Source organism: Nematostella vectensis, chromosome 2 (genome assembly GCF_932526225.1).
Source record: "Nematostella vectensis chromosome 2, jaNemVect1.1, whole genome shotgun sequence".
Classification (NCBI taxonomy): Eukaryota; Metazoa; Cnidaria; class Anthozoa; order Actiniaria; family Edwardsiidae; genus Nematostella; species Nematostella vectensis.
In genome coordinates, this window is record NC_064035.1 from 12,458,573 (window position 1) to 12,484,197 (window position 25,625).

The window sequence follows — 25,625 nt, forward strand, 5'->3', positions numbered from 1 at the left end:
TTTTTGCTTTAAAGCCCCTGGCAAATAGCGCTAGCCCAGTCTGTTTGAACACCATGTTAGGAAGTGCTGCAGAGTAGTTGGCCATGATTTTCTTTGTTTTGTGGTCAGCTAAATGAGGCCAACAACGACTAAACTTATGCTGGCACTGGTACGCTCGGCTTACCACAAGACAAAAGACATTTGTTACAAACTTTGCAGCTCCTCCCAACATGGTGCACTAGCGGTGCTGTTTCACTGGGCTCTTGGTTTATACCCACAGTAATGGTCACTCAATGCGTACTCTATTTAAATGTCATCCTTCCACAGGTATGCTGGTAGAGTTGAGCTTCCGGATAACCTGAAGTCCCTGTTCCGCCCGGTAGCGATGATGATCCCTGACTACGCACTCATTGCCGAGATTATCCTGTTCTCTGAAGGTTTTACTACGGCAGCCATGCTGTCACGCAAAGTGTACAACTTGTATCAGCTCGCCAGCAAGCAACTCTCTCAGCAGGTGGGCCACCACAATGCAACAGGGCAACAAGCTGTAGGCAACTACTAAGTGTGTGGAAAGTGTGTTGTCGACAACTACTCTAACAAAAGGCTGGCAATACTTAATATGACAGCAATGTGTCGGCAACAATTCATCAGCTTCCTTGTTTCGACGTTTCTCTATTTCTCTGGCGAATGGGAAGTTAACTGAAATCAACATCCTAGACATACCCTTTTGTGTTAAATATGGAATCATGAATCAATAACCCTAGCATTTTTGTAAAATCGCGGACGTTCTTCTTGTTGTCATTTGACATTCAACACGTTGTGTTTTAGGATCATTATGACTTCGGGCTTCGCGCCATCAAGTCCGTGCTTTTGATGGCTGGGCAGCAGCGAAGTGAATCAAGGTGAGGTCAAATGTGAAACTATTTCCTAGGAGGATGACAAAGTGTCGGTTAGTTGAAAACCGACTATGCCTCTGCTATCTACGCCCCTGCTAACTGTTCAATGTGCGTACACTTAGCCTGAATATGTGTGTTTTGTGTTCAGTTCTGTGTCACGAATATGTGCATGTTTGCGCCATACCAAGTTGGCTGTTTACAAAGCGCCATATTGACTACTTAGCCTGAGTATCTACATGTTTTGTGCTAAACTACTTTAACCGCCAAGTTTAACCCTTAGCCAGCAGAGTGACTCCGAGGATCTAGAGCAGGAGGAAGCGCACATTATCATGAATGCGGTCAAAAAAGCGAACATCCCCAAATTCGTGGCAGCTGACGTGCCACTGTTCGAGGGAATTTTGGCCGACTTGTTCCCGGGTATCACACCACCCTCGCCAGATAACGCCACACTTGAGGTACGCTATTTTTGCCATCCATGATCCTTCAACAGGGTACTATGTTACAACCCCTGAAGTAGGGTTTCCTTCGTCTTTTCAGGGTCCACGTTCAAAATATTTGCCGGCCTCAATTTTTTTCCGGGATGGTTCAAGGTCCTCCCTTTGGGATATTATTATGAAATAAATAGCCTATACTGGCCAGATCGTTTCGTCTTAGCATAAGGCTTGGATTTCTGCCCATCCCGAGGTGGTTCAAATAACTAACGCTTTCTGATTTTTATTGTTATTGGGAAATGTTATTATTATTGAGAAAAGAACTTTTGACTACTAACTAGAATATTTCATCCAAGCTAGGTGGCTACATTACAACCTGTCCAAGGAAACCACCTTTGGTATTTGTATACCCTATATAGCATGCCTCTTTTACCTGAAATAAGTGACTGTGTGTTTGTTTTACTTGTGTTTTTTTTCTGCAGAGGGCAGTTCGTTGGTCCCTCATGGAACTCAACATCCAGTACTGGCCTAGTCAAGTTGATAAGATTGTGCAAATCTACCATACCATACTAGTGCGCCACGGGGTGATGCTTGTCGGTCCTGCAGGGGGTGGGAAGACGACCGCGAGGCAGATTCTCAAGCGAGCTTTAGTACTGTTACCCTTGGTGCAGTCGCGCGAACAACACGAAAAACCCGAGGTTGATGATATCCTGTCTGGCAAGAACTCCCATTCAATAGCGGTAAGACATCCTCCCCAGAATGGACATCGTTAGTAAGGTTCTCGTTCGTTTGGATATAGCTGTACTTTATAATGAGGCTTTAGAGCGGGAATACACTATATTCTATACCCCTATATCTATGTTTTTTTATTGGTAATCATCATCACGTTTATTTATCTGCTGTCGGTCGCGTTTACAAATTCTTTCCACTTGGTTTTAAGAGTATACACTTGATTTTCCAATCACTGGCTTCTATTCATAGATCCGAAATGTCAATCATGCGCGCACGAATAGCCAATCAGGAAAGAGATGGTGCAATAACAGCCATGTGGTCCTACAAATGTCCCAAAAAAGTCGACAATCGACGGCGAATAAGATTGGTCTGAGATATTTTTCTGCGAATCTGGACAAGCAAATGAGCTTTTTACGGTCAGCGTAAAAAGTGCTAGCCCTGTTTTCTTTGACCGGCCACTTTTAGTTTAGAGTTGTGACTCAAATTGTAGAAAAACACGTAAAATTTACTACGAGGAAACGAAAAACAAAAAGCAAACAAACCACTTAAAAGAGCAATGTAAGTCCTACCATTAAACTTGTGTTTGATATTACCTAGGTTACTTCAATTACATATAAGAATATGACTGTCGTTTGTATTTTTGCTGTAAATCTTGACGTTTTCCGATAAAACTTGTAGTTAGAAGTCAGACGTAAACAGCGAATTCGGCTTTGTCTTCTATTTTCCCCGCACTTAAATCACTGCAAGTTGACAAAAATAGCTTTGAAAACACATTGTACCTACCGAAGAGAGCACCGCTGTATCTAATCATTTCCAAGTTTTCGTATTTTGAGCTAGATTCGTGCCGTTTCCATTCAACAACCAAACTCGTAATCATCTTTTTCTATGCTTCTCTACAAGATTTTCACCAAGATTGGACAACAAGACAAGTTTCCATCATGTTAGGTTTCTGTGTTTTACTTCCCAAGTCGCAGAAAGGCCCCTATAAACGTCTGTATTTTTGATAAATCCAAGCAGGACTCACTGTCCTCATCCGACATGTTGTACAATTTGTGAGACTTTTGTGAAACATTTGGATTGCACTTCGCTGGCTTCTATTTGCTGCTTTCAGATTGGATATTCGTGCGCGTTAGATCTATGAATTATGGCTACGGTATTCATTTACGCGACATATTAAAGATGTGCATCCAAGATGCCGTCGGCGTCTCGCATTCCACACACCATCACAGTTAGACCCAAAATATTATAAATACTACTACAAGACCCTTCTATATCATTATCACGTTTCCTTATTATTATATGATCCAGATTTATTTATTTGTATTTATTCTGCTGCCGCGCTGTTTATGAAGATCATCTCAAAACATGTATACCAAGTAAAGAATGACGCTTTATTTCAGCGTTCATCCAAGCTCCGTAAAGGCAAAGTTGAGCTGTCCTCTCTGAACCCTAAGTGCGTTACTGTTGGCGAACTCTATGGTGAGTTTAACCCTAGCACAATGGAATGGACGGATGGACTGTTATCCAGTGTGTACCGTCGCTTCGCAAAAGAGAGCAACAGAGGCTCAGAAATTTCCAAGAAAATCCGGGAAGAACGCGCAGAATCTCGTGCAACTACCCCTGCATCTAGCCGACCCTACTCGGCACGCTCCTACACAACAACTGTGTCTGGTGTCAGCGGAGATGACCAGAGTGAAGGTACGAGTGGTCTTCGACAGCGCTTATCTAATAGTGAACAAGCAGGGGCTAAATCCTGAAGTTATCGACCACAATAATACCATAACTCGGTTACTCGGGTTCCAGAGCCTTGATCAACGTTAGTAACGACGTTCGAGGCTTTGGGACCAAGGAACAACTCAACGTAAAGCTGTTTAGATATTATCAAGAAACGTAAAGGTATTGTCAATTAACTGATTGATTAAAACAATGGCCGAATCTTCATCTCCAGGAATGCCAGTTGCAACAATAGAAACACATATGTATTTTTTATTACAAGAAAGTGTAGAAGTTGACCTTAGCAACAGCATTTTATCTTGCTTAACATCTTTTGACTAGTTCATACGGCACGCTCTTAGACTGAAAAGTCAATTATACTTTTTAAAAAGTGTTATGTGTTTTACTCTCTAAGGGGATGGAAGAGCCTAAATAAAAAATGTTTTCTCTAAATCTAGAGGATCGTATTGCATGGGAGAGGGGGCTCTTGTTACTAAAGGGGTAAAGGGCTTGAGTACGAAATGTGGGTCTGTTTTGTGTTTGCCACTCTAACCGTAATGTCGCTACATGCTGTTGCAGTAGAGACGACTCTCGGAGCAGATGAATCTCAGATGACTTCCTTAGAGGAGGCACACCCCCGGGAGGGGACACGGAACTGGTATTGGTTGGTGATGGATGGGCCTGTAGACACGCTCTGGGTAGAAAGTCTCAACACTGTGCTGGATGACTCAAAGGTCAGTCAGAGCAAGATCAGAGGAACCATTTCTTTTTCCACAACGTATTGACGGAACCAGTGAGATGTCCAGGCCCCCTCTTCGTACTGGCAATTTAGGAGAAATGTATTGGAGCTGAAATCAGAACATTTATCCCATAATGGGGGCAATTTTGCAATGCAACAGCATCCCAGCATTAAAACATGAGCAAAACAGTATCTCCGGCTAACTTCCTTGTGATCCAGGATTCAAATTGCCCAATGTAGAAAGTCTTAAACCATTTATTGTTGCTAGTGTTTGAACCTAGAAAAGCGATGTTTATATCACAAAGCTATCGCAAAACTTCGTTCAAATTTGTGTAACCCTGGTCTGTGAAGGCCGATCTACCTTATAGACATACAAATCGTCAATAGTAGTTATTCTGTTTTACCCTTACTGCCTCTAGTTACTGTGCTTGCCAAATGGTAGTTTTTCTAAGTAACCCTTTCTGCTACTTGTTACTGTGCTTGTCAAATGGTAGTTTTTCTAAGTAACCCTTTCTGCCTCTAGTTGCTGTGCTTGCCAAATGGTAGTTTTTCTAAGTAACCCTTTCTGCCTCTAGTTACTGTGCTTGCCAAATGGTAGTTTTTCTAAGTAACCCTTTCTGCCACTTGTTACTGTGCTTGCCAAATGGTAGTTTTTCTAAGTAACCCTTTCTGCCACTTGTTGCTGTGCTTGTCAAATGGTAGTTTTTCTAAGTTACCCTTTCTGCCTCTAGTTACTGTGCTTGTCAAATGGTAGTTTTTCTAAGTAACCCTTTCTGCTACTTGTTGCTGTGCTTGCCAAATGGTAGTTTTTCTAAGTTACCCTTTCTGCCACTTGTTACTGTGCTTGTCAAATGGTAGTTTTTCTAAGTAACCCTTTCTGCCACTTGTTGCTGTGCTTGTCAAATGGTAGTTTTTCTAAGTTACCCTTTCTGCTTATAGTTGCTATGCTTGTCTAATGGTGAGCGCATAGGTATGGGACCAGGTATGCGGCTAATGTTTGAGGTGGACCATCTCGCTATGGCATCCCCTGCAACCGTCAGTCGGTGCGGTATGGTTTACATGGTAAGTTTGTACTACTATTTTTGTCACTAACCTTGAATCCTATTCTGCCATGTGAAAGCATACACGCACCACAGAGTAAACGTTCTAACACTTGGATGATATCCTTCGTAGGAAAAAGTACACTATGGTATGGTAAGTATTTCATTTCGTGATGACGACGGAATTTTAAAATAGACAGAAACAAAATAATCAGAAATATGCAGAGCTATAGCAAACCGAGAATTTCTTGGGACTCTTGATAGAGAAAAATAAGATTTACTTAAACAAAGGTGACAAAAATTGAGAAATTTGACCCACGTCTATTGGGGTAGCGATCCCTCGTTTTCTCCCTCTGCTACGACCCTAACCATGTGGCTATTTGTGGCCACAAAATGTATGCCAGCCTTACCAACACTAGTGTTGCTCTCCCTCACTAGGAACCAGAGGAGCTTGGATGGAAACCTTACGTGAGAACTTGGATTCAGAAGCTGAAAGACAAATCCAAGGTGGGCTTTTCCATTAAGTTCTCAAAAGTATAGTATCTAGTATGGCGATACCCTGTAGGCGATCGATATGCATGTTAGACCCTAGGCAGTTTTTGCTGCTACTACAAAACATAAGAAAAGAGTTAAACTGTGTGAGTCGACCTCTAAATAAGGAATCAAAGAATACTTCCAAAGCCCCAATAGTCCGCTTGCTCGCTATCCAAAGAGCGGAGTCACAAAGGGATCAATTCGAGTGAATATGTTAATGTTAAAGGAAGAATATCGATGGATATCCTATGAAAATAGATGCTTTCTGTGATTCTGTATTGAGCGTAAGTGTAAAATGACTGCTTATTGCCCATTTCTAAGCCCTGTTATCCATAGCAGAATTATTTGGTAATTCGAAAAACAAAATGCAACGTTGGTAGGTAAGTCCATCTTTTAGCCCGCTCTTAATGTTATTTCTTAACCATTGCTTTTTAGATCCCATCTGAAGCGAGCGACCACTTATTGCTTTTGTTTGAGTCAAGTGTTGAGCGCGGTCTGCAGTTTGTTCGTCAGTATGAGGGCTATCAGCATATTCCTGCACCTCCACTTAGCATGATATGCACTCTGTGTGGCATTATTTCCGGGTTCTTTGATCTAATTATGGCTAACGGCGGATTTAACATCCAAGAACAGACCTTGGTATCCGAACATCAGGTATCTGTATGTCAAGATTATAAATTGAAATATGAGACGGGAAAGATAGTGATCCAGCCAAAAAAATCAGTTTCACAGTTGATTAAAGTGGATTAATTAAGGCATGCTATTTGCTCATCCTCTTAATGTCTATTGTATCCAGGCAGCCGAAGCTCCCGCGTCTGAGTCTGGATCTAGTAAAGTGGTCACCTTCGTGGATGACGCCGAACAAGAGATGCGTGAGCGGCGGACATCTTACGTCCAGCGTAACCCTACCCACCTATTGACCTTTTTGGGCAAGGTCTACGTGTTTGCCTTCACCTGGGCATTTGGGGGCACGCTGGACTTGCATGGTGATGGAGATGGCGAGGAAGATGATAATGATAGATCACTCTCTATTCGAGAAGTCTTTGACACTTTTGTCCGAGATCTCTTCATGAACAACGGCGATTTAAGCATCCTGTTACCTGCAGGTCAGGCAACCATGTTTGCGTACTACATAGACATGGAAACAGGAAACTTTGCACGATGGGACTTACTAGTCCCTGCCACTAGGACGCTTATTGCTAAATCTGTGTCAAACCAGTACGCAATCTCGGACACGCTTAACACACTTGATGATCCACCGCCCTTAAGGACAGAATATGATGTTGACCGCTCGTTGGTACCCACTGTTGACACAGTGCGGTACGCATTCTTAGTAGCTCTGATGGCCATGAACAAACACCCTGTGTTGTTGACCGGCGAGTCGGGAGTCGGCAAGAGCACACTGCTTTACGATACGCTCGCCAGGCTAGCCTCCCCTGGGGGCACTGGTCTAGGGGTAGGCGCCATCTTGGGTTCGGTGTTCCGTGGTGGTGGTTCTAACTTTGTAGAGAGTCTCATGGAAGTTGCTGCTTCGGGCCCAAGGATGACAGCAGAGTCTACCGTGACGTTTGAGAAGATTCAGTTTTCCGCTCACACCACGGCTTCGAGGACTAGGACCTTCATTGAGTCGAGGCTTGTCAAGAGAGGTAGAGACGTGCTTGGGCCAAGACCTGGAAAAAAGGTTAGTCAGCTTGCATATGTGGCCGCGCGCAAAACAGTGCAAAATAATTTAGCTCCCAAAAACGTTTTGACAGCAAGGTGTGTCAAGATGCTTATAGTGTGTGCATTTTGTTCGAGGATTTTCGATAAAAATAAACGTTAGAGCATAAGCTTACGTCATAGCGCTATCTCTTATTTTCTTTAAGAATATGACAGTCAGAAGTATTTTTCCCTTACATTTTCTTGATTTCAGCTCATCTTGTTTGTGGACGACCTTAACATGCCCCAGCCAGACGAGTACAGTTCTCAGCCACCGCTTGAGCTCCTTCGACAGGTCATGGATGCGGGCGGATTCTATGACGCCAAGAAGCTGTTGTGGAAGGAATTGCGCGATGTGACGCTTCTGACCGCCTGTTCTCCTCCGGGAGGTGGCAGGAGCACCCTGAACAATCGGCTGCTGCGACATTTCAGGTACAATATCTCGGGTTATTTTATTTTGCACATTTCCAAACTGTGACTGTATATTAGTGTATCAGCACTTTCCCTGGAGATTTTTCAGCGTTCCCAGTGGGACTTGTTACATGTACTCCAAAAAGGGAGATACAAACTTACTTTTAAGAGAAAACGAGGCTTTCACAGATCTGCAGATAAACTCTTAGGAAAAATTTGTTGCCTTTGCCAACATCGAGTCTAGAAAGGTTCAATGATACCATGATAAGTATGGATTTGTAGCCATATATGCTATTGAAGACAAATTTATAAGTTATTTATAAGTTTTTTTATTTGTAGATTTGCCCTTTTTGCTTCCCTGCCTTTCTAAAACCTTTTCTGTTCTCTATCCGAAGCATGCTTTGCCTTCCTCACCCTTCGACTAAATGGCTACGTCATATCTACAACACTCAACTTGGTCGCTTCCTGGAAAAGGTGGACTTCACGCGCGAGATACGCGACTCTCGCGAGTGTATCGTGTCGGTCGCGATGGGCCTGTACTTTAACTTGAGTGTCAATTTGCTTCCCACCCCAGCGAAAACACACTATACATTCAACCTCAGGGACCTGAGCAAGGTAAGCCAAAAAACAATATTTTGTAGTAAAACTACCTATTATATTGGTGGCTTGACTGGTTGTTCGTTTATTTCTTTCTTTTATTTTCAAAACGTGGTCAGGCCTTTGAATCGTTTAAGTTTATGCTGATGCTCTGGAGCTCTTGAACTTTCAATAAACAACCCCCTCCACGGTCCAAAACTTGAAATCTAAAGAAGGTACCACCGTCGTAGTGCGGTTTTGTTTACTTTTTGTTGCTCTTCCGCCCTCCACACGTGTAACTTATTAGAGTCGTTATAAACTATCATGATCGCTTGAAATGAGCCAAACTAACACAAACGGAATCTCTCCAACAGCTCATAGAAGGCATGTTACAAGCGCACCCCACAATCATCACCATTCGTGAGCATTTCGCCCAGCTCCTAGCGCACGAAGCTTCGCGTGTTTTCCACGACAGGCTGATTAACCAGGACGACCGAGCCTACTTTTACGACGTTTTATCCAAGCAGTTGCATTTGGGCTTCAAGGTGCGCTGGGAACCAGAGATGCTGCAGGATGAGCCAATTATGTACGGAGACTTCTTCGACACGAACATGCCACACGGCACAAGGATTTACAGACTTCTTAGCAACTACGACCGCGTGTTGCACATCCTACAGGTAAATAATAATAACAATAATAACAACAACAACAACGACAACGACAACGACAACAACAACAATAATAACAATAACAATAACAATAACAATAACAATAACAATAACAATAACAATAACAATAATAATAATAATAATAATGTCTAAAGCTGTTACTAAAGGAAATAGATGTAGGGTAGAGGCTACAGTTTCCCCATTTCCGTTACATTTGTTACTCTTATTTAATTACTGGAGAGTTTCCATTCTAGTCGTGTTTTTAGACTTACAAATATATGTCCCCTTCGTTTCCTTTTCTTAGAAGAACCAGGCAACGGGTAACAAAAAGGAGGTCTCGCCAAACATCGACACTTTTTGTTGCCTTATTTTAAGTGTTGTCAAAAAGAGGAAACTGTTTAAGATAAGGTTACCATTGGGCAAGAAATCTCTCCTCTCCTCGAAAACAATCTTCGTAGGAGTACTGCGAGAACCGAAAACACTTTTTGCTGTCGTTTATTTTTAGTACTGTTACAATGGTAAACTGATCGATGTAGGGTTCCCTTTAGGAAGAAAATATGTTCTTCGCGACCTTTCTATCCTAGGAGTACTACGACAAAGCAAAACTGTCCAGCGGCAACATGGAGCAGCGGTTTGTGTTCTTTGACATGGCAGTCCAACATGTTGCGCGCGCAGCTCGTGTGTTTCGACACCCAGGGAGTCACATGATGCTTGTTGGTGTGGGCGGGACAGGCAAAGTCACGGTCGTGCGACTGGCAGCCTTTATTCAGGATTGTCGCTTCATCAAGCCTCAAGTTTCACGCGTCTATCAGAGAGCCGAGTTCTGGGAGGATATAAAGAAGGCGTATTTCAATGCGGGTATAAAGGGGGAAAGCACCGTCTTGTTCCTGACTGATAGTGTGGCAAAGGTAAGGCGGCGTAAGTTCATAAGTAGGATGTTGCACTGGGGGTTAAGGTTAAGCTTTTAAAATATGTGATCTTGAATTGACCCGAGATACTGTGACTCTTTTTAAGGGCGCAACTTCCTCTACGCCAGCACGCCATGATGGCGTACTTAACTGACCGCACATAAATAACAGAAACCCAAAAAAATGGGGTTGAGAAAGATGTACCCTAATCTGGGTATTTAGAGGCCCTAAAAAAATTTGGCCCTGTCTTCGAGAATTCTTGTCTCAGAAGGTCTGATGAGATCATAACTTGAACCAAGCCTTTCTTAAATGGTAGTTGGCCTCATGTTTATTTAAAGTAGATTTCCTTGCACCTCCCCTTATTGTTGGGTACTATTTCCCTGTTTTTTTTTCCTCTCAAGAACATGTTTATAGGAAATGTTAAAACCAGTTCATTGTCTTTCTTAAAGGACAAGTTGAAGTTTTGAACTCTAACATAACAACCTACTATAAGATGCTTACCTTGCATCAAAAATGCTCTTTAGCGAAGCACTGTTAGCAACACTTATTTTGTACTTTGTAGAGCTGTCGTCTTTGATTACGCAAATAATTCGCCTACTTTAGTTTTCACAGAATAGAAGTTTTAAGAACTTTTAACTGTTAGTAACTATTCCCCTTTTCCTCAAGGACATGTTTCTGGAAGATGTAAGCAGTATTCTAAGCACTGGCGAAGTACCGAACATGTTTGACCACGAAGACTACGAGAATATTTTCCTAGAGCTGAAAGGCGAAGTATTGCGTAGTGGAATACAGGACACAAAAGAGGCGACCTTCAACTTCTTCATCCACCGGGTCAGGAAAAAGCTTCACGTGGTTATCTCAACTAGCCCTGTTGGTCCTAGCTTCAGGCAGCGCTGCCGTCTCTACCCTTCCCTAATCAACTGCTGTACCATCGACTGGTACGATAAGTGGCCACAAGATGCGTTACGCTCGGTTGCCGTTTCATACCTTGAGTCCATGGAGTTTGAAGTGGTGGAGGTGCCAGATAAGGCCGCGTTAAAGAGGAGCTTAGCAAGTGCTTTTGTGCAGGTTGGTCATGATATCATGTACTACCTTACTATACACCCTTGTGACAGAGGAAGACATCGAACGGAACAATTTGATACTATATTCTACAAAATAAAAATGCCAGAAAGTTAACTACCAAGTCCTTAGAGATCTGGGCGTCGCAAGCCTCACAGACCTGTACAGACTTCATAGGTGTTTCAATAATCTTCGATTCACGCAGTTATTTTTTAAATTAAGATTCAGTGAATCTCAGATCAAAGAGATAAGCTAGGGATTTGTTTAGAGTAATTGAGAGGGTCTATATCCAAATCTATAGGTCTTTTAATGAATTATTGCTGTTGTAGGTTCACCAAGACGTGGAAGATGATACTGACCGGTTCTACAAAGAGTTGCAGCGCCTGTACTACACTACACCTACTAGCTACATCGAGTTCGTCCATATTTTTATGTTCATGTTCCACGAAAAGGCGTCCCAGATAAGCTCCAGCCGAAAGCGTCTGGCCACAGGATTGCAGAAACTGTCAGAGTCCAACGCGCTAGTCAGCACGATGCAAGCAGAGCTAATACAGCTTGGGCCCAAACTTGAGCAGAAAGCCAAGGTACGTGATCGGCATTGACAATGCGAATTTGACTTTGATTTGTAAAGCTTCATGTTGAGGTAGTATGGATAGTAAGCTTGGTATAGTTCACTTTGTTTAAGGATTTCATACGCCCGATTGCAATTTGCAAAGCTTTCCCTATCTAATTTGGTATCAAGCAGTTCTAGTGCAAAGCGCTATAAAGGAAGCTAGTCACTACCATCCGAGACAGTTTTGGCTGACACAAACTTCAATACTAGGGACATTCCGACGTGTTATGATTTGCACTGAAACATTTCTTTGCCTCATGGTTGGCTAGTGGAGCTTTGTCAATCAGATAACACGTTAATCACATCGTTTGTTGGCCTACTTCACAAAACTGTCAAGGTGGCCACGGTAGCGCGCGTCGTACTGTCAAAATTGACCAAATTCTCATCATACCTTAATTATTTTATTTTATTTCTTTCAGGACACTGAAAAGCTTCTGGAGCAGCTCGCACGAGACCAAAAGGCAGTAGACCAAGTACACAGTGTCGTTCAGAAAGAAGAGGAGTTTATGAACAAGGAGGCAATGCGAGTCCAGGCGATAGCAGACGAGGCGCAGCGCGACCTGGATAATGCAATCCCTCAGCTGCAGCTCGCCATATCAGCACTAGACGCACTAGACAAATCGGACATCTCCGAGATTCGGGTCTACACCAAGCCGCCGGCCATGGTCATGACCGTTCTAGCAGCCGTGTGTACCTTACTGCAACAAAAACCTGACTGGAATACGGCCAAGCTGCTACTTGGTGACCAGGGGTTCCTTAAAAAGCTCGTTAATTACGACAAAAATAGTGTCCCTGACAAGGTGATTCTTGTAATTTGTTCCGTCCTCTGTTCTGATCTGATCTGATCTCTTTTCAGTGTCACAGAGTTCTCCTGTAAAAACTTTCCCACTATTTCTTTGCAGGTGTTTGTTCGCTTGAAGAAATACACGCAGCACCCTGAATTTAACCCGGATAACGTGGGCAAGATCTCCGTGGCGTGTCGATCAATGTGCCAATGGGTCCTTGCGCTAGAGAACTACGCGGATGTGAGTTATGTGTAGATTGATTATTTCCCTCTCTAGTCTGCACTGAGCAACATCGGCTTGTTTATATTATAAAATACCTTGCATAGTATCCCAATTTGTTCTAGTCAATTTGTTCCCTCCTCCGTTAGATCACAATACGGGTACGACTCCTGTTAGGCTAGGGTTGGAGCTTTTTGGAAATTTTCGTATACTACGTATACTTGAGCCACTTTCGTTTGAAGTAAGTGGCCTAACGCAAGAAAAAAAACATTGAAATAAATTGTAAAAATTCGCAGTAAAATCTGGGTGGATCTCATTAAAAACTAAGTGGTTTTACTGACGTTTCGAGCGTTAACATCGAGGTCTCTCTGAATATGACTGTAAGCCAGCGAAGTTTAAAGCAGGTTATCTCACATTCACAGGTATCAAAACCGTTACGCTTTTCTATTTTTTTATCTGACAGGTGTACAAGATGGTTGCACCAAAACAGAAGCGTTGCGAGGAGTCCCAGGCGGCATTAGCCATGGCCAAAGAGAATCTCCGCCTAAAGCAAGCGAGTCTGAACAAAATTCAGGACCAACTTAACATTCTCCAGAGACAGTACGACGATTCGGTGCAGCAACTAGAAGAGCTGAAAGTCAAGAAGAATTTGACACTAGCACGACTGGACAGAGCGTCTGTGCTGACCACAGCACTCGCCGAGGAACAGGTATATATGAGCGTACTTAATAAGATATAAGATCAACGAGAATGATGGATAATTACTATTTTAGTCATATTTCCGTAAAACTCAGTAGAACTCACTTACCTCGAATCCCGTTACCGGGGAATTAAATACAGTCCGAGTAAATGTGGAGTTCAAGCTGGGTCCCACTGCATCCTCTAATTCGTTTACCTCTCGAGCTCTCAAGTGAACGGAGGCTTAGCATGTGTAGGCTCTATTTCCCTGAAGAGGCTGTCAAGTGCAGTAGTAGCCGTAGAAACATCAAACTATCAACACTGTGTGTTCCCTAAACAGATTCGATGGAACACGTCTTTGGAAGAGGTTGCCAAGCAGTGCACAGGTCTATTAGGAGACACTTTTGTCTCGGCCGCGGCGGTCACCTACCTGGGCGCTTTCACCTCCTCCTACCGAAGTCATCTGATAATGCGCTGGATCGCCCTTTGCAATAAGGAAAGCATTCCGGTCGGCAGGGAGTTTGAGCTGTCTGACGTGCTCTCCGAGAAGATCGAGATTCAGAAGTGGCTGAATGATGAGCTTCCCCACGACAAGCATTCGGTGGAGAACGCGGTGATCATGAAGCACTGCAGGCGATGGCCCTTGCTCATCGACCCACAAGAGCAGGCCGTGAAGTGGATCATGCAGAGGGAGAAGTCTAACGGGCTTAAAGTGGTCAAAGCAACGGATCCCAACTACCTTAGAGCGCTAGAAGATGCAATCCCTCTAGGTGATCCTGTGCTGATCGAGGTAACCTTTGCATTTTATAGATAGTTCCAACTAGAAACTGAAATAATTCCCTTAGAATTGATTTACTTTTCTCAGCCAGCACTCCATTATATAAAGTAAGTCAGATTATTATCGGATTATTAGGTACCTAACAGTTAATTTGTTTTTATATATAGATATATACCGTGCCACTCGTGTAGATAAATCCTCATAAACACGTGACTCTAATTACTTAGTAGATAGGCCACGAGATGAGAAATATATCGATGTCTTCCTATTGTAGGATGGATTGAATTTTTAATGATTCGGGTGGATTTAGGAAGCTGTACTGCGCTCTAGTAATGTATGCGAGCCCGGTAAGGGCGTTATCTTACCGTACTGGTTAGGCTCTTGTGTCTAATAGCAGTGTACACAAGCCTAGTGACGGCCTCCTTACTTTCATTTGCAGGATGTCGGTGAGCAGCTCGACCCGTCACTGAACCCCATCCTGACCAAGAACATCATACTCCAGGGTAACATGCATGTCATCAGGATGGGCGAGACGGACATTGAGTACAATGAGAACTTCCGGTTGTATCTGACCACGCCCTTGGCCAACCCCCACTTCCTACCGGACGTGTGCATTAAAAGCACCATCATCAACTTCACGGTGACGCTGGAAGGACTCCAGGACCAGTTACTATCACGTACTGTGATGCAGGAGAATCCCAAGCTGGAAGAAGACCGCCGAGAAACGCTTGTCAATCTAGGTAATGCCTATGAGTCTATGATATGTTATCCGTTGATCTAGGTAATATCTTTTGTTATAATCTAGCTAACCTTTTTGATTCTATGTGATGCCACAGTAGCTGTTAATCTAGGTAACGATGAAACCGATTATCCAGGTGCTAAAAATAGACAGGGGATATTGTCCAGTATGTGTTAGTCCACAAGGCATGCATTTAGTAACCCTATTTTTTATTATTCCAGTTAATGATCGCTCCAAGGTGCGTGAACTGGAAGATAGATCTTTGTCTCTGCTCAACTCCTCACGCGGAAATATCCTGGACGATGAGGACCTAATCACTACCCTGGATGAAAGCGAAAAGATGGCGCACGTTATCCAGCAGCGCGTCGATCTCGCTGAGCATACAGAGGAGTCCATTAATGCAAGCCGCGAAAAGTACCTTCCAGTAGCCGCCCGTGGTGCTATTCTGTACTTCGTGCTGACCGATCTCTCATCTCTAGATGTGATGTACCAGTTCTCGTTACCCTGGTTCACCAATCTGTTTGCAAACTGTGTGGAGTCTTCTAAGGACGTGTCTGCAGAAGAGACGCGCCATTCACCTGTCCCGCCTGGAAGCGCTGGTACCCTCAGACCCTATCGCAAGGCTAATACAGGTAAGTTAGTACACATAATATCAGGGAATTGACTATGATGTTTGTCATGTCAACCCGGTGACAAGGGTACCATTTTGCCTTCAGACGTCACACAACGTTTCAATGTTGTCAGTGGTGTCATGAGCTTAAGACGGCCTCATTGGTCTTCATGCCGATACTTTGGGGAAAGCATTTCTCAGTGATAGAGGCATTTAAAGTGAATGTTCGATCGAGTTGCAGAGAGTTCGAGTTATCTGGGTTACTTGTCAGTGCGTATTCAAGTGCATTGTTTACCTCCTTCCATTTCTTGCCCAACCAATGTGTTCATTTTAGGAAAACGCTTGTCCATTGTGCAGCGCGCCGGTTTCAAGCGGCGAATGACGGTTTCGCGGCCAAAAGACGACAGCTCTCTCTCCGAGTACCTCACGGCGTTAGTTGACCTAATCACGGAGAATGTTTACCGCGTGGTGAGCCACGCCCTGTTCGCAAGGCACAAATTGACGTTCTCCTTCATGCTGTGCACATCCATCCTGATGCAGGACAAGTGGGCGACACGTGGTACTCTACGGTCCATCACCGAAGAAGAGTGGATCTTCTTTCTGAGGGGGTCTACTGTGGCTGCCATATCTGACAGGATTGATATCGACAAGGAGGATGATCCTCTTGATGCTGCGGGAAAAGGTATGAGAAGCGTTTTTCATATAAAATTGACCCGGTTATTACGAACATTTTCAGTAGCTATAATCTTTGTCATATAAAATTGACCCGGTTATTACTTTCAAGTAGCTATAGTCTTTCTTATATGAAATTTACCCGGTTATTCCGCACGCTCTCCGCGCAAGAGTACATTGTCCGTAAAGTATTTGCTGTTATAGTAGAACTCGCCGAAGAGGGACTCACAAATAAGGTATACTCGCACATAAGAGACGAATCTCCTTTCTTATAATTTTTTCTCGCATTTTGGCATTTCTTGTATAACAGACAATAATAGTAGGTACCTATTAGTCCCGTATTTATTTGATTATTTTTTTAACGTCTTTTTAGGGTCCGCAACCCAAGCGAGGGGAAGTCTCGGTCAGCTCATCAACAAAATGAACAAGCCCCCCGCTAAATGGATTAGCGCATCCATGTGGAAGGAATGTCTTCAGATTTCCAACTCTTTGCCGGCCTTCTCGGGGCTCTGCAGTAACATGGCCGTCAATATCCAGTTCTGGCGTAACTTTGCGAACACAGAGAATCCAATGGGAATGCTGGAAAGTGGTGAGGGATTTGTACCACCACAGACGGTGGAAGGTAAGCCTATCAACGAACGCTAGACGATATGCAACATAAAATGCGCAGAGTAGAAATACACTAAAGCAGCATAAAGCACTCAACGTATGACAAAAAAAACATACCGCGTAAACACACAATATATATTTCACAAAAGGTTTTCAGTGCAAATGGCGAATGGCAAATGGTAAATGGTAATGGTAATGGTAAATGGTAATTATTCGTAAAATTAAAGGTGTTAAATAAAGTCCAGCAATGTCAGAGCCAAGCATTGGTAACCTTTAATGGATGATTGTTTAGATTTATCCATATTCTTCGAGACGCATAGTTACTTTCGGTCGTAAAACTGCCATTTGCCATTTTCACTGACAACCTTTATTGAAATAGGTGTACACATGACGTCTAAACTTTTCTAACTTATGTTTTCGCCCCCCATTGAAGGGCGTACCTCTAGCGTAGGTTGGCTGTGCACGTCGCTAACCCGATTCCAACGTCTGATGCTTGTGAAGATCTTGCGCCCTGAATGTCTTATCAAGTCCGTACGCCAGTTCGTGGAGGAAGAGATGGGAACCAAGTTTATCACAACAGTTGGTTTCGACTTGCAGGAGATGTACGACGAATCCAATGCGCGCACGCCTCTCATTTTCATACTTTCGCCAGGTAAACATTTTATGCAAAATTTATGTTCCAGCCCCAACAGCATAATTTGGATCTTCAGAATGTGGTGGACTCTAAGAAACTGCATGCGCGGTGCAGAGAAGCTTTATTGACAACTATAAAAGACAAAAATTTGTTGGCCAAAACATGGCCAAATTAGCATTGCATTTTCTCCATTCTGTTTGATTTTCACACGCGCGTAAGCTCTTACGCTCTCCGTTTTTTCCCTAGTAAAAACCCGGCTTAATATGTAATGCAATGCTTTAATTTATCTACCAGTCGAAAATCCTTCCGGGTAAAATACGCAACAAGTTGGCTTAGCCGTAGGTAGCACTCTGTGACCACGTTGAACATCGTTTTCGCTCACGTTGTTGAGTCTTCAACAAACATTACAACGATCTAAAATGCCTTATCTTACTGCCTCTCTTCTTTTGTCCAACAGGCTCCGATCCCGCGTCTCAGCTTCTTCGCTTCGCCCACGAGTTGAGGGGCACAACCCTACATCTTGACATGATCTCATTAGGGCGTGGCCAGGGACCTCGAGCCGAGGAGGTAATCAACAAGGCATATCAACAGAAGGGCAAGTGGGTATTCCTGCAGAACTGCCAGCACGCGGCCTCCTTCATGCCCAGGCTACAGCAAATTATCAGAAGGTAAGTCCTGAATCATCTGCGTTGACCTTGGGACCAAAGGCAAGAGGTATTCCTGAAGAAAAAACTATTAGGTGTTAATTACAACTAATTACAATTGATTACCACTGATGCATAACCAATGTACGTACATCGACCTTCAGTCTGCTTCTTGCAACATCTGCTTGTCGTTGTTGTCACCTCAGGATATCCCACCCTGAATAAGGGCCGTAGCAGGGGGTGGGGGTACTGGGGGAATGTGTCCCCCAGTATTTAAAAAATATACAAAGAAATGACCAGTAGGGGCGTGGCTGTGCCTCCAATATTTTCTTAATGTTTTTGTATCATGCCCCCCTCCCCCCCACAATATTTCGAGGCATGCTTCGGAACTGTGACTCGTATGTTGTTGTTGTAATGTGTCACTTACAGATATCCCATCCTGACTCTCATATGTCATTGTTGTCGTTTTAGGATATCTCACTCCGAGACTCAACTAGACCCGCAGTTTCGCATGTGGCTGAGCTCCAAACCTGATCCGTCGTTTCCTGTGTCCATTTTGCAAGCAGGACTTAAGGTACCATGAAGATCCCCTGTAATCAATTTCATTGTCATCATAATCAACATCATTACCATCATCATTCATCGTCATTGTTATCGTCATCGGTATCATCATTAACGACACACTAGCATAATCTATCGTATTATCATGGCTACCAACAGTATCATATATTAACACTCTATTGTACGTAAAACCCTTTACAACCATAACTTACGTTAACGAATACTAACGTGAGCTTCTGCTTTAACCTCTGCTTTTTGAAATGGCCACATCAAGATTTGTCTTTGATTATTAAAGGCGCTTACCGTCACTGCCTCTCCATCTTGTCATCATGCCTTTTTTTAATCATTGCATTCCTAGCGCTTTTTAAAGCGCTAAATTAAAATGTCTTCATCACCCCTCCCCGCCCACATCTCACACCTTCACACTGGGATATTTTCCTCAGATGACAGTGGAACCCCCACCGGGAGTCAAATCCAACTTGCTACGGACTTTTGGCGCTGTAGGAGGTGCAGTTACTGAAGCTGTATTCGAAGACCCTGGCCCAGGCCCCGCTTGGAGACGTCTACTATTTGGCCTATGTCTTTTTAACTCTCTTGTCCACGAGCGGAAAAAGTTCAACGCTCTAGGATGGAACATTCCTTATGAGTTTACTACATCTGACCTAGAGGTATCCTGTTGTACGATATGTTATAGCACTATCCAAATCACTCAAATCGTAATGGACTTTGTATAATATATTGAATGCGCGTGCTGTTTGCCTGTCGCAGATTGTCACAAACCCATTCCCTTTAAATGCATCTATCATTGCTTTCCCAAAATTATCGATCATAAGCTATTGCCATTTTAAATCCTTCACATTACCGGTATCTCAACCACGGAAACTAATGTCTGTTGAATCATTACTAACGCTCGCGTTGCGTGACGTCTGATGTCACTAGTCAATGACATTTAAAATCGTACTAAATACCGGTATCTCCACCACATCTACCAGTTCGAACCATGGCTAACGCGTATGTTGCGTGACGTCCGCCTGTAGGTCTACGCGGGTGTTTACTGTATCCCTAGCTTATGATATCTCTCTTAATACCGGTATCTCCTCGTGTTGCGTGACGTCCGATTTCAGCCTGTAGTCTCTTAATCTCTAGGTTCTTTTACGCGGGTGTTTACTGTATCCCTATCTCATGACATCTCTCTTAATACCGGTATCTCCTCGTGTTTTGTGACGTCCGATTTCAGCCTGTAGTCTCTTAATCTCTAGGTTCTTTTACGCGGGTGTTTACTGTATCCCTATCTCATGACATCTCTCTTAATACCGGTATCTCCTCGTGTTTTGTGACGTCCGATTTCAGCCTGTAGTCTCTTAATCTCTAGGTTCTTTTACGCGGGTGTTTACTGTATCCCTATCTCATGACATCTCTCTTAATACCGGTATCTCCTCGTGTTTTGTGACGTCCGATTTCAGCCTGTAGTCTCTTAATCTCTAGGTTCTTTTACGCGGGTGTTTACTGTATCCCTATCTCATGACATCTCTCTTAATACCGGTATCTCCTCGTGTTTTGTGACGTCCGATTTCAGCCTGTAGTCTCTTAGTCTCTAGGTTCTTTTACGCGGGTGTTTACTTTATCCCTATCTCATGACATCTCTCTAAATACCGGTATTTCCTCGTGTTGCGGGATTTCCGCAGGTGTCGATTCAGATGTTACACATGATGCTGACAGAACACCGTGACGTACCATGGGATGAGTTGTGTTACCTGACGGGAGATATCGCTTATGGGGGTCGCGTGACCGACCAATGGGATCAGCGCTGCTTGAAGAGTTTGCTGACACGCTTTTACAACCCCAGCGTGTTAAACGATGACTATGCATTTACAGAAGACCTTGTAAGTCATTGCAATAAAGTTGAGATAATTCATTAGAATTTGGAGCATCCCGCGATAATTTCCACTAGAGTATAGATATATGTATGGATATATGTTAAAATTACATCAATATTGTTTGCACTGCCATGAAAAAACTTTTTTTTTCAAAGTTAGAAAAGTTGACATGGAAAAATGGTTCAGAAAAAGTGCTTTTTGGAGAATTTAGAGATCATTCTTACCAGCACAAAAAGCTGCAGACCTCAAAATGTCCTTGAAATTTTTTTTGACTACTATTGATGAAAATTGCTCGATATTCTGTAAGAATTTATCTAAAAAATGACGAGAAGCGTATTAACGCTGCAGCTCTCATACTTTCTCACTTCCCGCCACATTGTATCAGGAGGTTACAGGGTCTAATCATGTCTTGGGTTATTTCAGACGCACGCTTGTTTTCAAATAAGCATTAAATCGTCCGACATCAAAGTAAAATTATACCCATTTTTTTCCGCTAGATTCTATTACATTAAAAAAATCGGCTTCTATCAGTAATTTCATTTATGTAATTAGGTTTTGATTTTGGGTATTTAGCCTACTAGGGATAGGATATTAGAGAAACTTTTACAGTCATCACTATCTCCGAACAGCTGTGTTTCTCATCGTATCTCACACTAAACACAAGGAGCGTCTGACTAAAGAAATACCAATTTCCAAGCTATTTAAGCTGCTATTCTTTAGGAAAATGAGCTCTAATTACAGTAATACCACTCACCTTTTTATTTTGAAGGTTTTTCAGAGAACCGAAGCGTAAAAAAATAGTTGTTCTTGCTTGCTTTATAGTTTAAGTCGCTCACGAGTCACGGTCTATGCATTTGAACTTAGCGCGAACCCAACATTGAATACAAATCCTGCGTTCCGATTGGCTGTTGCCCGGAGATTCGTCTCCATTCTCTCACAACTCCTGATCAGGCACTGATTGCCTGATCAGGAGTCATTAGGTCACCCTAATAATGTAGAGAATTTAAAAATGGACTTTTCAATAAACGTCGTTAGTCAGACAACAGAAATCGTAGGCAACGCATTTAAGGAAACAAAAAAAAAGGTTGCCTGTGGAAGCAGGAGTTAAAAGAGAAAGATGGGGAATGGGCCCCCCTCCCCTAGGGATCTTGACACACGAACCCCAAATCAATGTTTTCTATCGTGGAAATTGTGGAAATTGTTTAAAAAGACCAAGGAGGAGTTGAAAGATAAAGATGGAGAATGGGCCCCCCTCTTCTAGGGATCTTGACACAGGAATCCCAAATCAATGTTTTTCTGTCGTATTGAGAGATGCATGTGGATGAGTCTCGGGTTATATCAGAGTTAAATAGGAAACTTGACGCAGGAATTTTCTATCGTATCGGTGGAGGAGGGTTATATGAGAGTTAAGAAGGGAACTTCAAGAAAACACAAATGTAGTAGCATATATACGATGGTTGATATTGTAGGAGGAAGTCTTAGTTCTTTTTACTTATTCCAACTGCAGGTGTATCGCCCCCCGCCGCCCAACATCTCGCTCTCAGTATGTTGTACGTACATCGAGGGTCTCCCCGCCACGGATTCCCCTGAGCTGTTCGGCATGAATCATAACGCTGCTATGGTGTATCTGGGCGACCAGGCAAAGAACCTGGTAAGCAATCTTCTCGCTGGACAGCCGAAGGTTGCATTCCATACGGGGTGAGTCAGAATTGCTTGCTGTTTATTCTAAATTCCTTTATACATTTTCAGTTGCGCGTCTGGTGTAGTCACTGAGTTTAACGCTAACAGTCAGTAATTTGATTATTTTTTCAATATATATGCCTAATTTGTTGATATATTTATATATCGGTATTGATATTATTTTTCCCCGCAGAAGCTCCAAAAAGACCAGTGATGGCATCATTCTGGAGCTAGCTGCCGACATCATGTCTCGTCTGCCAATAGCGGTGGGCCTTCCACCAGACAGCAGGCTTTCAACCGACAGCCGACCTCACTCCAGCCCGGGAAGCCGGACGTCCCCCCTCAATCGCAAACAAAAGTATACTCGCCAGCCAGTCAGCAACGCGTCCACTCAGTCTACCCTTCTGGTGGTGCTGGACCAGGAACTGAACAGGATTGACCGGTTACTACAGGTGATCCATACATCACTGAGCTCGCTGCGCCAGGCAGTCAAGGGAACCCTGGTGATGTCGGAGGCGCTGGAGCAAGCCTTCGAGGCGCTGCTGAATAACCAAGTCCCCTTGGAGTGGAAGGTGGGGGAAAAAAACGCAAAAAATACACGTTGCATTTTCCATGTGTCATTTCAGCAACCATTTTAACAGCGCTCTATCATGAATACAAGACTCTTTATTTTGCAAATTATGTCCCCGTACCATGTTGTATATAGAGGAGCTAGGAGAAACTGGGCAGAGCAATATCTCTTTTTTTTTTTTTGCCTTTCAGAAACACTCTTACGAGTCTTGCAAGCCGCTAGGTTCCTGGGTTGATAATCTGGTGAAGCGAGTGGATTTCTTCGCCTGTTGGCTGGAACTCGTTCCTGTATCGCGTGACGATATAGCTAGGGGAGTTCGAGAAGGTTCTGTTACACCCTCAGCCCAGGCCTTCGCTCGACAACATCCCCGCGCCTACTGGCTACCTGCCTTCTTCCATCCTCAAGGTAAACAATCGTACTTAAAGAATCTTTGTCTTCAAGGTAAACAATCATACTTAAAGAATCTTTGTCAGCAGCCATTGTTTTCGTCCAAGCAAAATACTAAGTGTTAGAAAGCATCCATTACCATCGCCTCCTTGTTGCTTACGTCCCTCTAAGGTTCATTGGTCAACTAGCCACTAGTTGTATTCCATATTGCTGTAAACATAAGCAATACAACTGATTATCTCTCGGTACTTTACCGGTGCTTGCTTGCATTTAATGTCGAAAATACCGGTCGAAAAACTCCCACTCTATTGCTAATGATATTAATATTGATACCGACATTTGTAGCGTTTCTCACTGCTGTACTGCAAACACATTCACGCATGCGTAATGTGCCTCTGGATTCACTGGCGTTCGAGTACAAGGTTCGCAAAGCATGCTGGACGACGGAGGAAGTTGTGTATGGTGAACCAGATATTGACTTCCGGAGAGCTTCTTTTACGGTAAGTTTACATTGCTGGTCTTTTGAGAATCCTTCGCAGTGTGTTTACATTGATGGTCTTTTGAGCTTTCTTCACGGTGAGTTTACATTGCTACTCTTAGATTTTTTTTCTCAGAGTTCAAAACCTGGTTCTTTAGATGAGGTTTATCTGTAGGCCTTCTCGTCACTTCATTTATGGTGTGGGGGATTTATAGAATTATTCTTGTGATTGTAAATCAACTGGGTTAAGTGGTCATTTGATCAGATAATTAGAGCTATTTGAATCAGATATTATTGTATACCTTTACATATTCCGTGTTTTTTCTTATTAACAAGGTTCTTAGAAAACACTCTTGTCACGGACCCTGGTATGCTAAATACATACTCACATATGACAAATCTTCAATCGGTGATGGTAATGTAACGATGTCCTTTATATCAGGGTAACGCCACTGAGGAAGGGACTATAGTGTATGGCCTGTATCTGGATGGTGCATCATGGGATCACACCGATGGGTGCCTGCAAGAAGCTCCCGATGGTCAGCGCATTTCCCCATTACCCGAGCTTCATTTCGTGCCATACCAGGTTAGAGACCAAGTACCTTAAATGCATCGTCTATTTGTACCTTACACTGGCCGAACTATCATCTGTTTTTTACTTGAAGCCCTGGCCAAAGTAAACGCAAATCAAGTTTTGACTTCCGTGTATTTGCGCTAACTTGCGATGATGTGGCAAAGCGAAACGCATGTTTTGATGCAAGTTGACTGCTGACATTACGACAGAGACGAAATTGTACATGGCAAACGTGCGTTCAGAATTTTAACATGTTCAAATTAGACGCTATTTAGTGGCCAGATGAAACGCACAATTAGCAAAATATCGTCAGTTTTGTAATGACAGTGCCCAAACTGTAAGTACAAAGCAGACGATAGTTTGTGATTAACACATTTTGTGATAAACACATTGATTTTTTATTTGTCTGTTCCAGTTTGTCTCTGTCGAGAGCAAAGATTCTAAGACGAATCCGAAATCGGACAAAACCCAAATCGGACAACCCCCAGGGGCGGATCCCTTCGAGCAATACGAGTGTCCGATTTACCGGACATCTCTGCGAGCCAGCTCGCTACTGTCCAGCGGCCTCACAACAAATTTTGTCACCGCCGTCAACCTTCCTTCCCGGCAGCCCTCTGATCACTGGATCACCCGGGGAGTGGCGTTGCTATGCCAACTGAATGAGTGACGTAAGCTAAGATGAGTCAGATTTCAAAGTCGCATTAATATCACAAGTTTACTTTCGGAGGGTGAACGGAAACCTTAATAGAATCTATTAGAATCCGCGCTATTTAACAGGCCATCCGTTCTAGATTATCAATCACATCTTCTCACAATTTTAAAATATTTTTCGCGTTTTCCTTTAAACTAATAGGAGATTGTTACGTAATCGACCTGAAGTAAACTGGTGACGATGCGGATTTAAGTTCTCATATTCTTACGCTGATTTGATTTTTCAGGAAAAGCAAGTTTATATGTTTTATATGTAAATATGTTCAGAATTTTCAGTCATAACATAAAATGTTTGAATGAATTTTGCACGGATTTTGCTTCCATGAATTAAAAAAGGCAGTAAGTAATGATATTTTCTTACTGGTTCAAAGATATTTTCATTCTTTAAAATTAATTATTAAAAAAGATTTAAATCACG

General features: G+C 43.0%; 1 protein-coding gene and 1 long non-coding RNA gene across 6 annotated transcripts in view; one reads left to right on the forward strand and one right to left on the reverse strand.

Annotated features, from left to right (window-relative positions):
- LOC5514098 (dynein axonemal heavy chain 6) overlaps positions 1 to 25,623 on the forward strand; it is a 43,700-nt gene extending 18,077 nt beyond the window's left edge. The window contains exons 31-65 of one of the 3 annotated variants that reach the window (XM_032383637.2): positions 307 to 493; positions 808 to 881; positions 1,156 to 1,330; positions 1,789 to 2,046; positions 3,439 to 3,736; positions 4,331 to 4,485; positions 5,430 to 5,552; positions 5,969 to 6,037; positions 6,500 to 6,718; positions 6,861 to 7,745; positions 7,977 to 8,194; positions 8,569 to 8,788; positions 9,124 to 9,426; positions 10,002 to 10,325; positions 10,992 to 11,393; positions 11,717 to 11,971; positions 12,420 to 12,800; positions 12,903 to 13,025; positions 13,468 to 13,713; positions 14,023 to 14,472; positions 14,900 to 15,200; positions 15,421 to 15,831; positions 16,144 to 16,491; positions 16,855 to 17,103; positions 17,524 to 17,742; positions 18,182 to 18,392; positions 18,840 to 18,942; positions 19,373 to 19,597; positions 20,615 to 20,812; positions 22,314 to 22,504; positions 22,680 to 23,058; positions 23,249 to 23,462; positions 23,790 to 23,944; positions 24,365 to 24,508; positions 24,912 to 25,623. In XM_032383637.2, the coding sequence (XP_032239528.2) occupies positions 307 to 493; positions 808 to 881; positions 1,156 to 1,330; positions 1,789 to 2,046; positions 3,439 to 3,736; positions 4,331 to 4,485; positions 5,430 to 5,552; positions 5,969 to 6,037; positions 6,500 to 6,718; positions 6,861 to 7,745; positions 7,977 to 8,194; positions 8,569 to 8,788; positions 9,124 to 9,426; positions 10,002 to 10,325; positions 10,992 to 11,393; positions 11,717 to 11,971; positions 12,420 to 12,800; positions 12,903 to 13,025; positions 13,468 to 13,713; positions 14,023 to 14,472; positions 14,900 to 15,200; positions 15,421 to 15,831; positions 16,144 to 16,491; positions 16,855 to 17,103; positions 17,524 to 17,742; positions 18,182 to 18,392; positions 18,840 to 18,942; positions 19,373 to 19,597; positions 20,615 to 20,812; positions 22,314 to 22,504; positions 22,680 to 23,058; positions 23,249 to 23,462; positions 23,790 to 23,944; positions 24,365 to 24,508; positions 24,912 to 25,163 (8,965 nt within the window). In that variant the 3' untranslated portion in view covers positions 25,164 to 25,623. The remainder of the gene's footprint in view (positions 1 to 306; positions 494 to 807; positions 882 to 1,155; positions 1,331 to 1,788; positions 2,047 to 3,438; positions 3,737 to 4,330; positions 4,486 to 5,429; positions 5,553 to 5,968; positions 6,038 to 6,499; positions 6,719 to 6,860; positions 7,746 to 7,976; positions 8,195 to 8,568; positions 8,789 to 9,123; positions 9,427 to 10,001; positions 10,326 to 10,991; positions 11,394 to 11,716; positions 11,972 to 12,419; positions 12,801 to 12,902; positions 13,026 to 13,467; positions 13,714 to 14,022; positions 14,473 to 14,899; positions 15,201 to 15,420; positions 15,832 to 16,143; positions 16,492 to 16,854; positions 17,104 to 17,523; positions 17,743 to 18,181; positions 18,393 to 18,839; positions 18,943 to 19,372; positions 19,598 to 20,614; positions 20,813 to 22,313; positions 22,505 to 22,679; positions 23,059 to 23,248; positions 23,463 to 23,789; positions 23,945 to 24,364; positions 24,509 to 24,911) is intronic. The other 2 variants (XM_032383638.2, XM_032383640.2) reach the window with 2 other exon arrangements.
- On the reverse strand, positions 16,407 to 21,763 carry LOC116619168. Of its 3 annotated transcripts, XR_007307048.1 has the most exons (5): positions 21,561 to 21,763; positions 18,796 to 18,958; positions 18,158 to 18,444; positions 17,531 to 17,855; positions 16,407 to 16,479 (listed from the first exon to the last, which is right to left on the reverse strand). It is a non-coding gene; the product is annotated as an uncharacterized LOC116619168 (long non-coding RNA). The 3 variants fall into 3 exon arrangements; XR_004296550.2 differs by having other exon boundaries at positions 17,531 to 18,444; XR_007307049.1 differs by having other exon boundaries at positions 17,531 to 18,456.
- Positions 25,624 to 25,625: the final 2 nt, after the last annotated feature.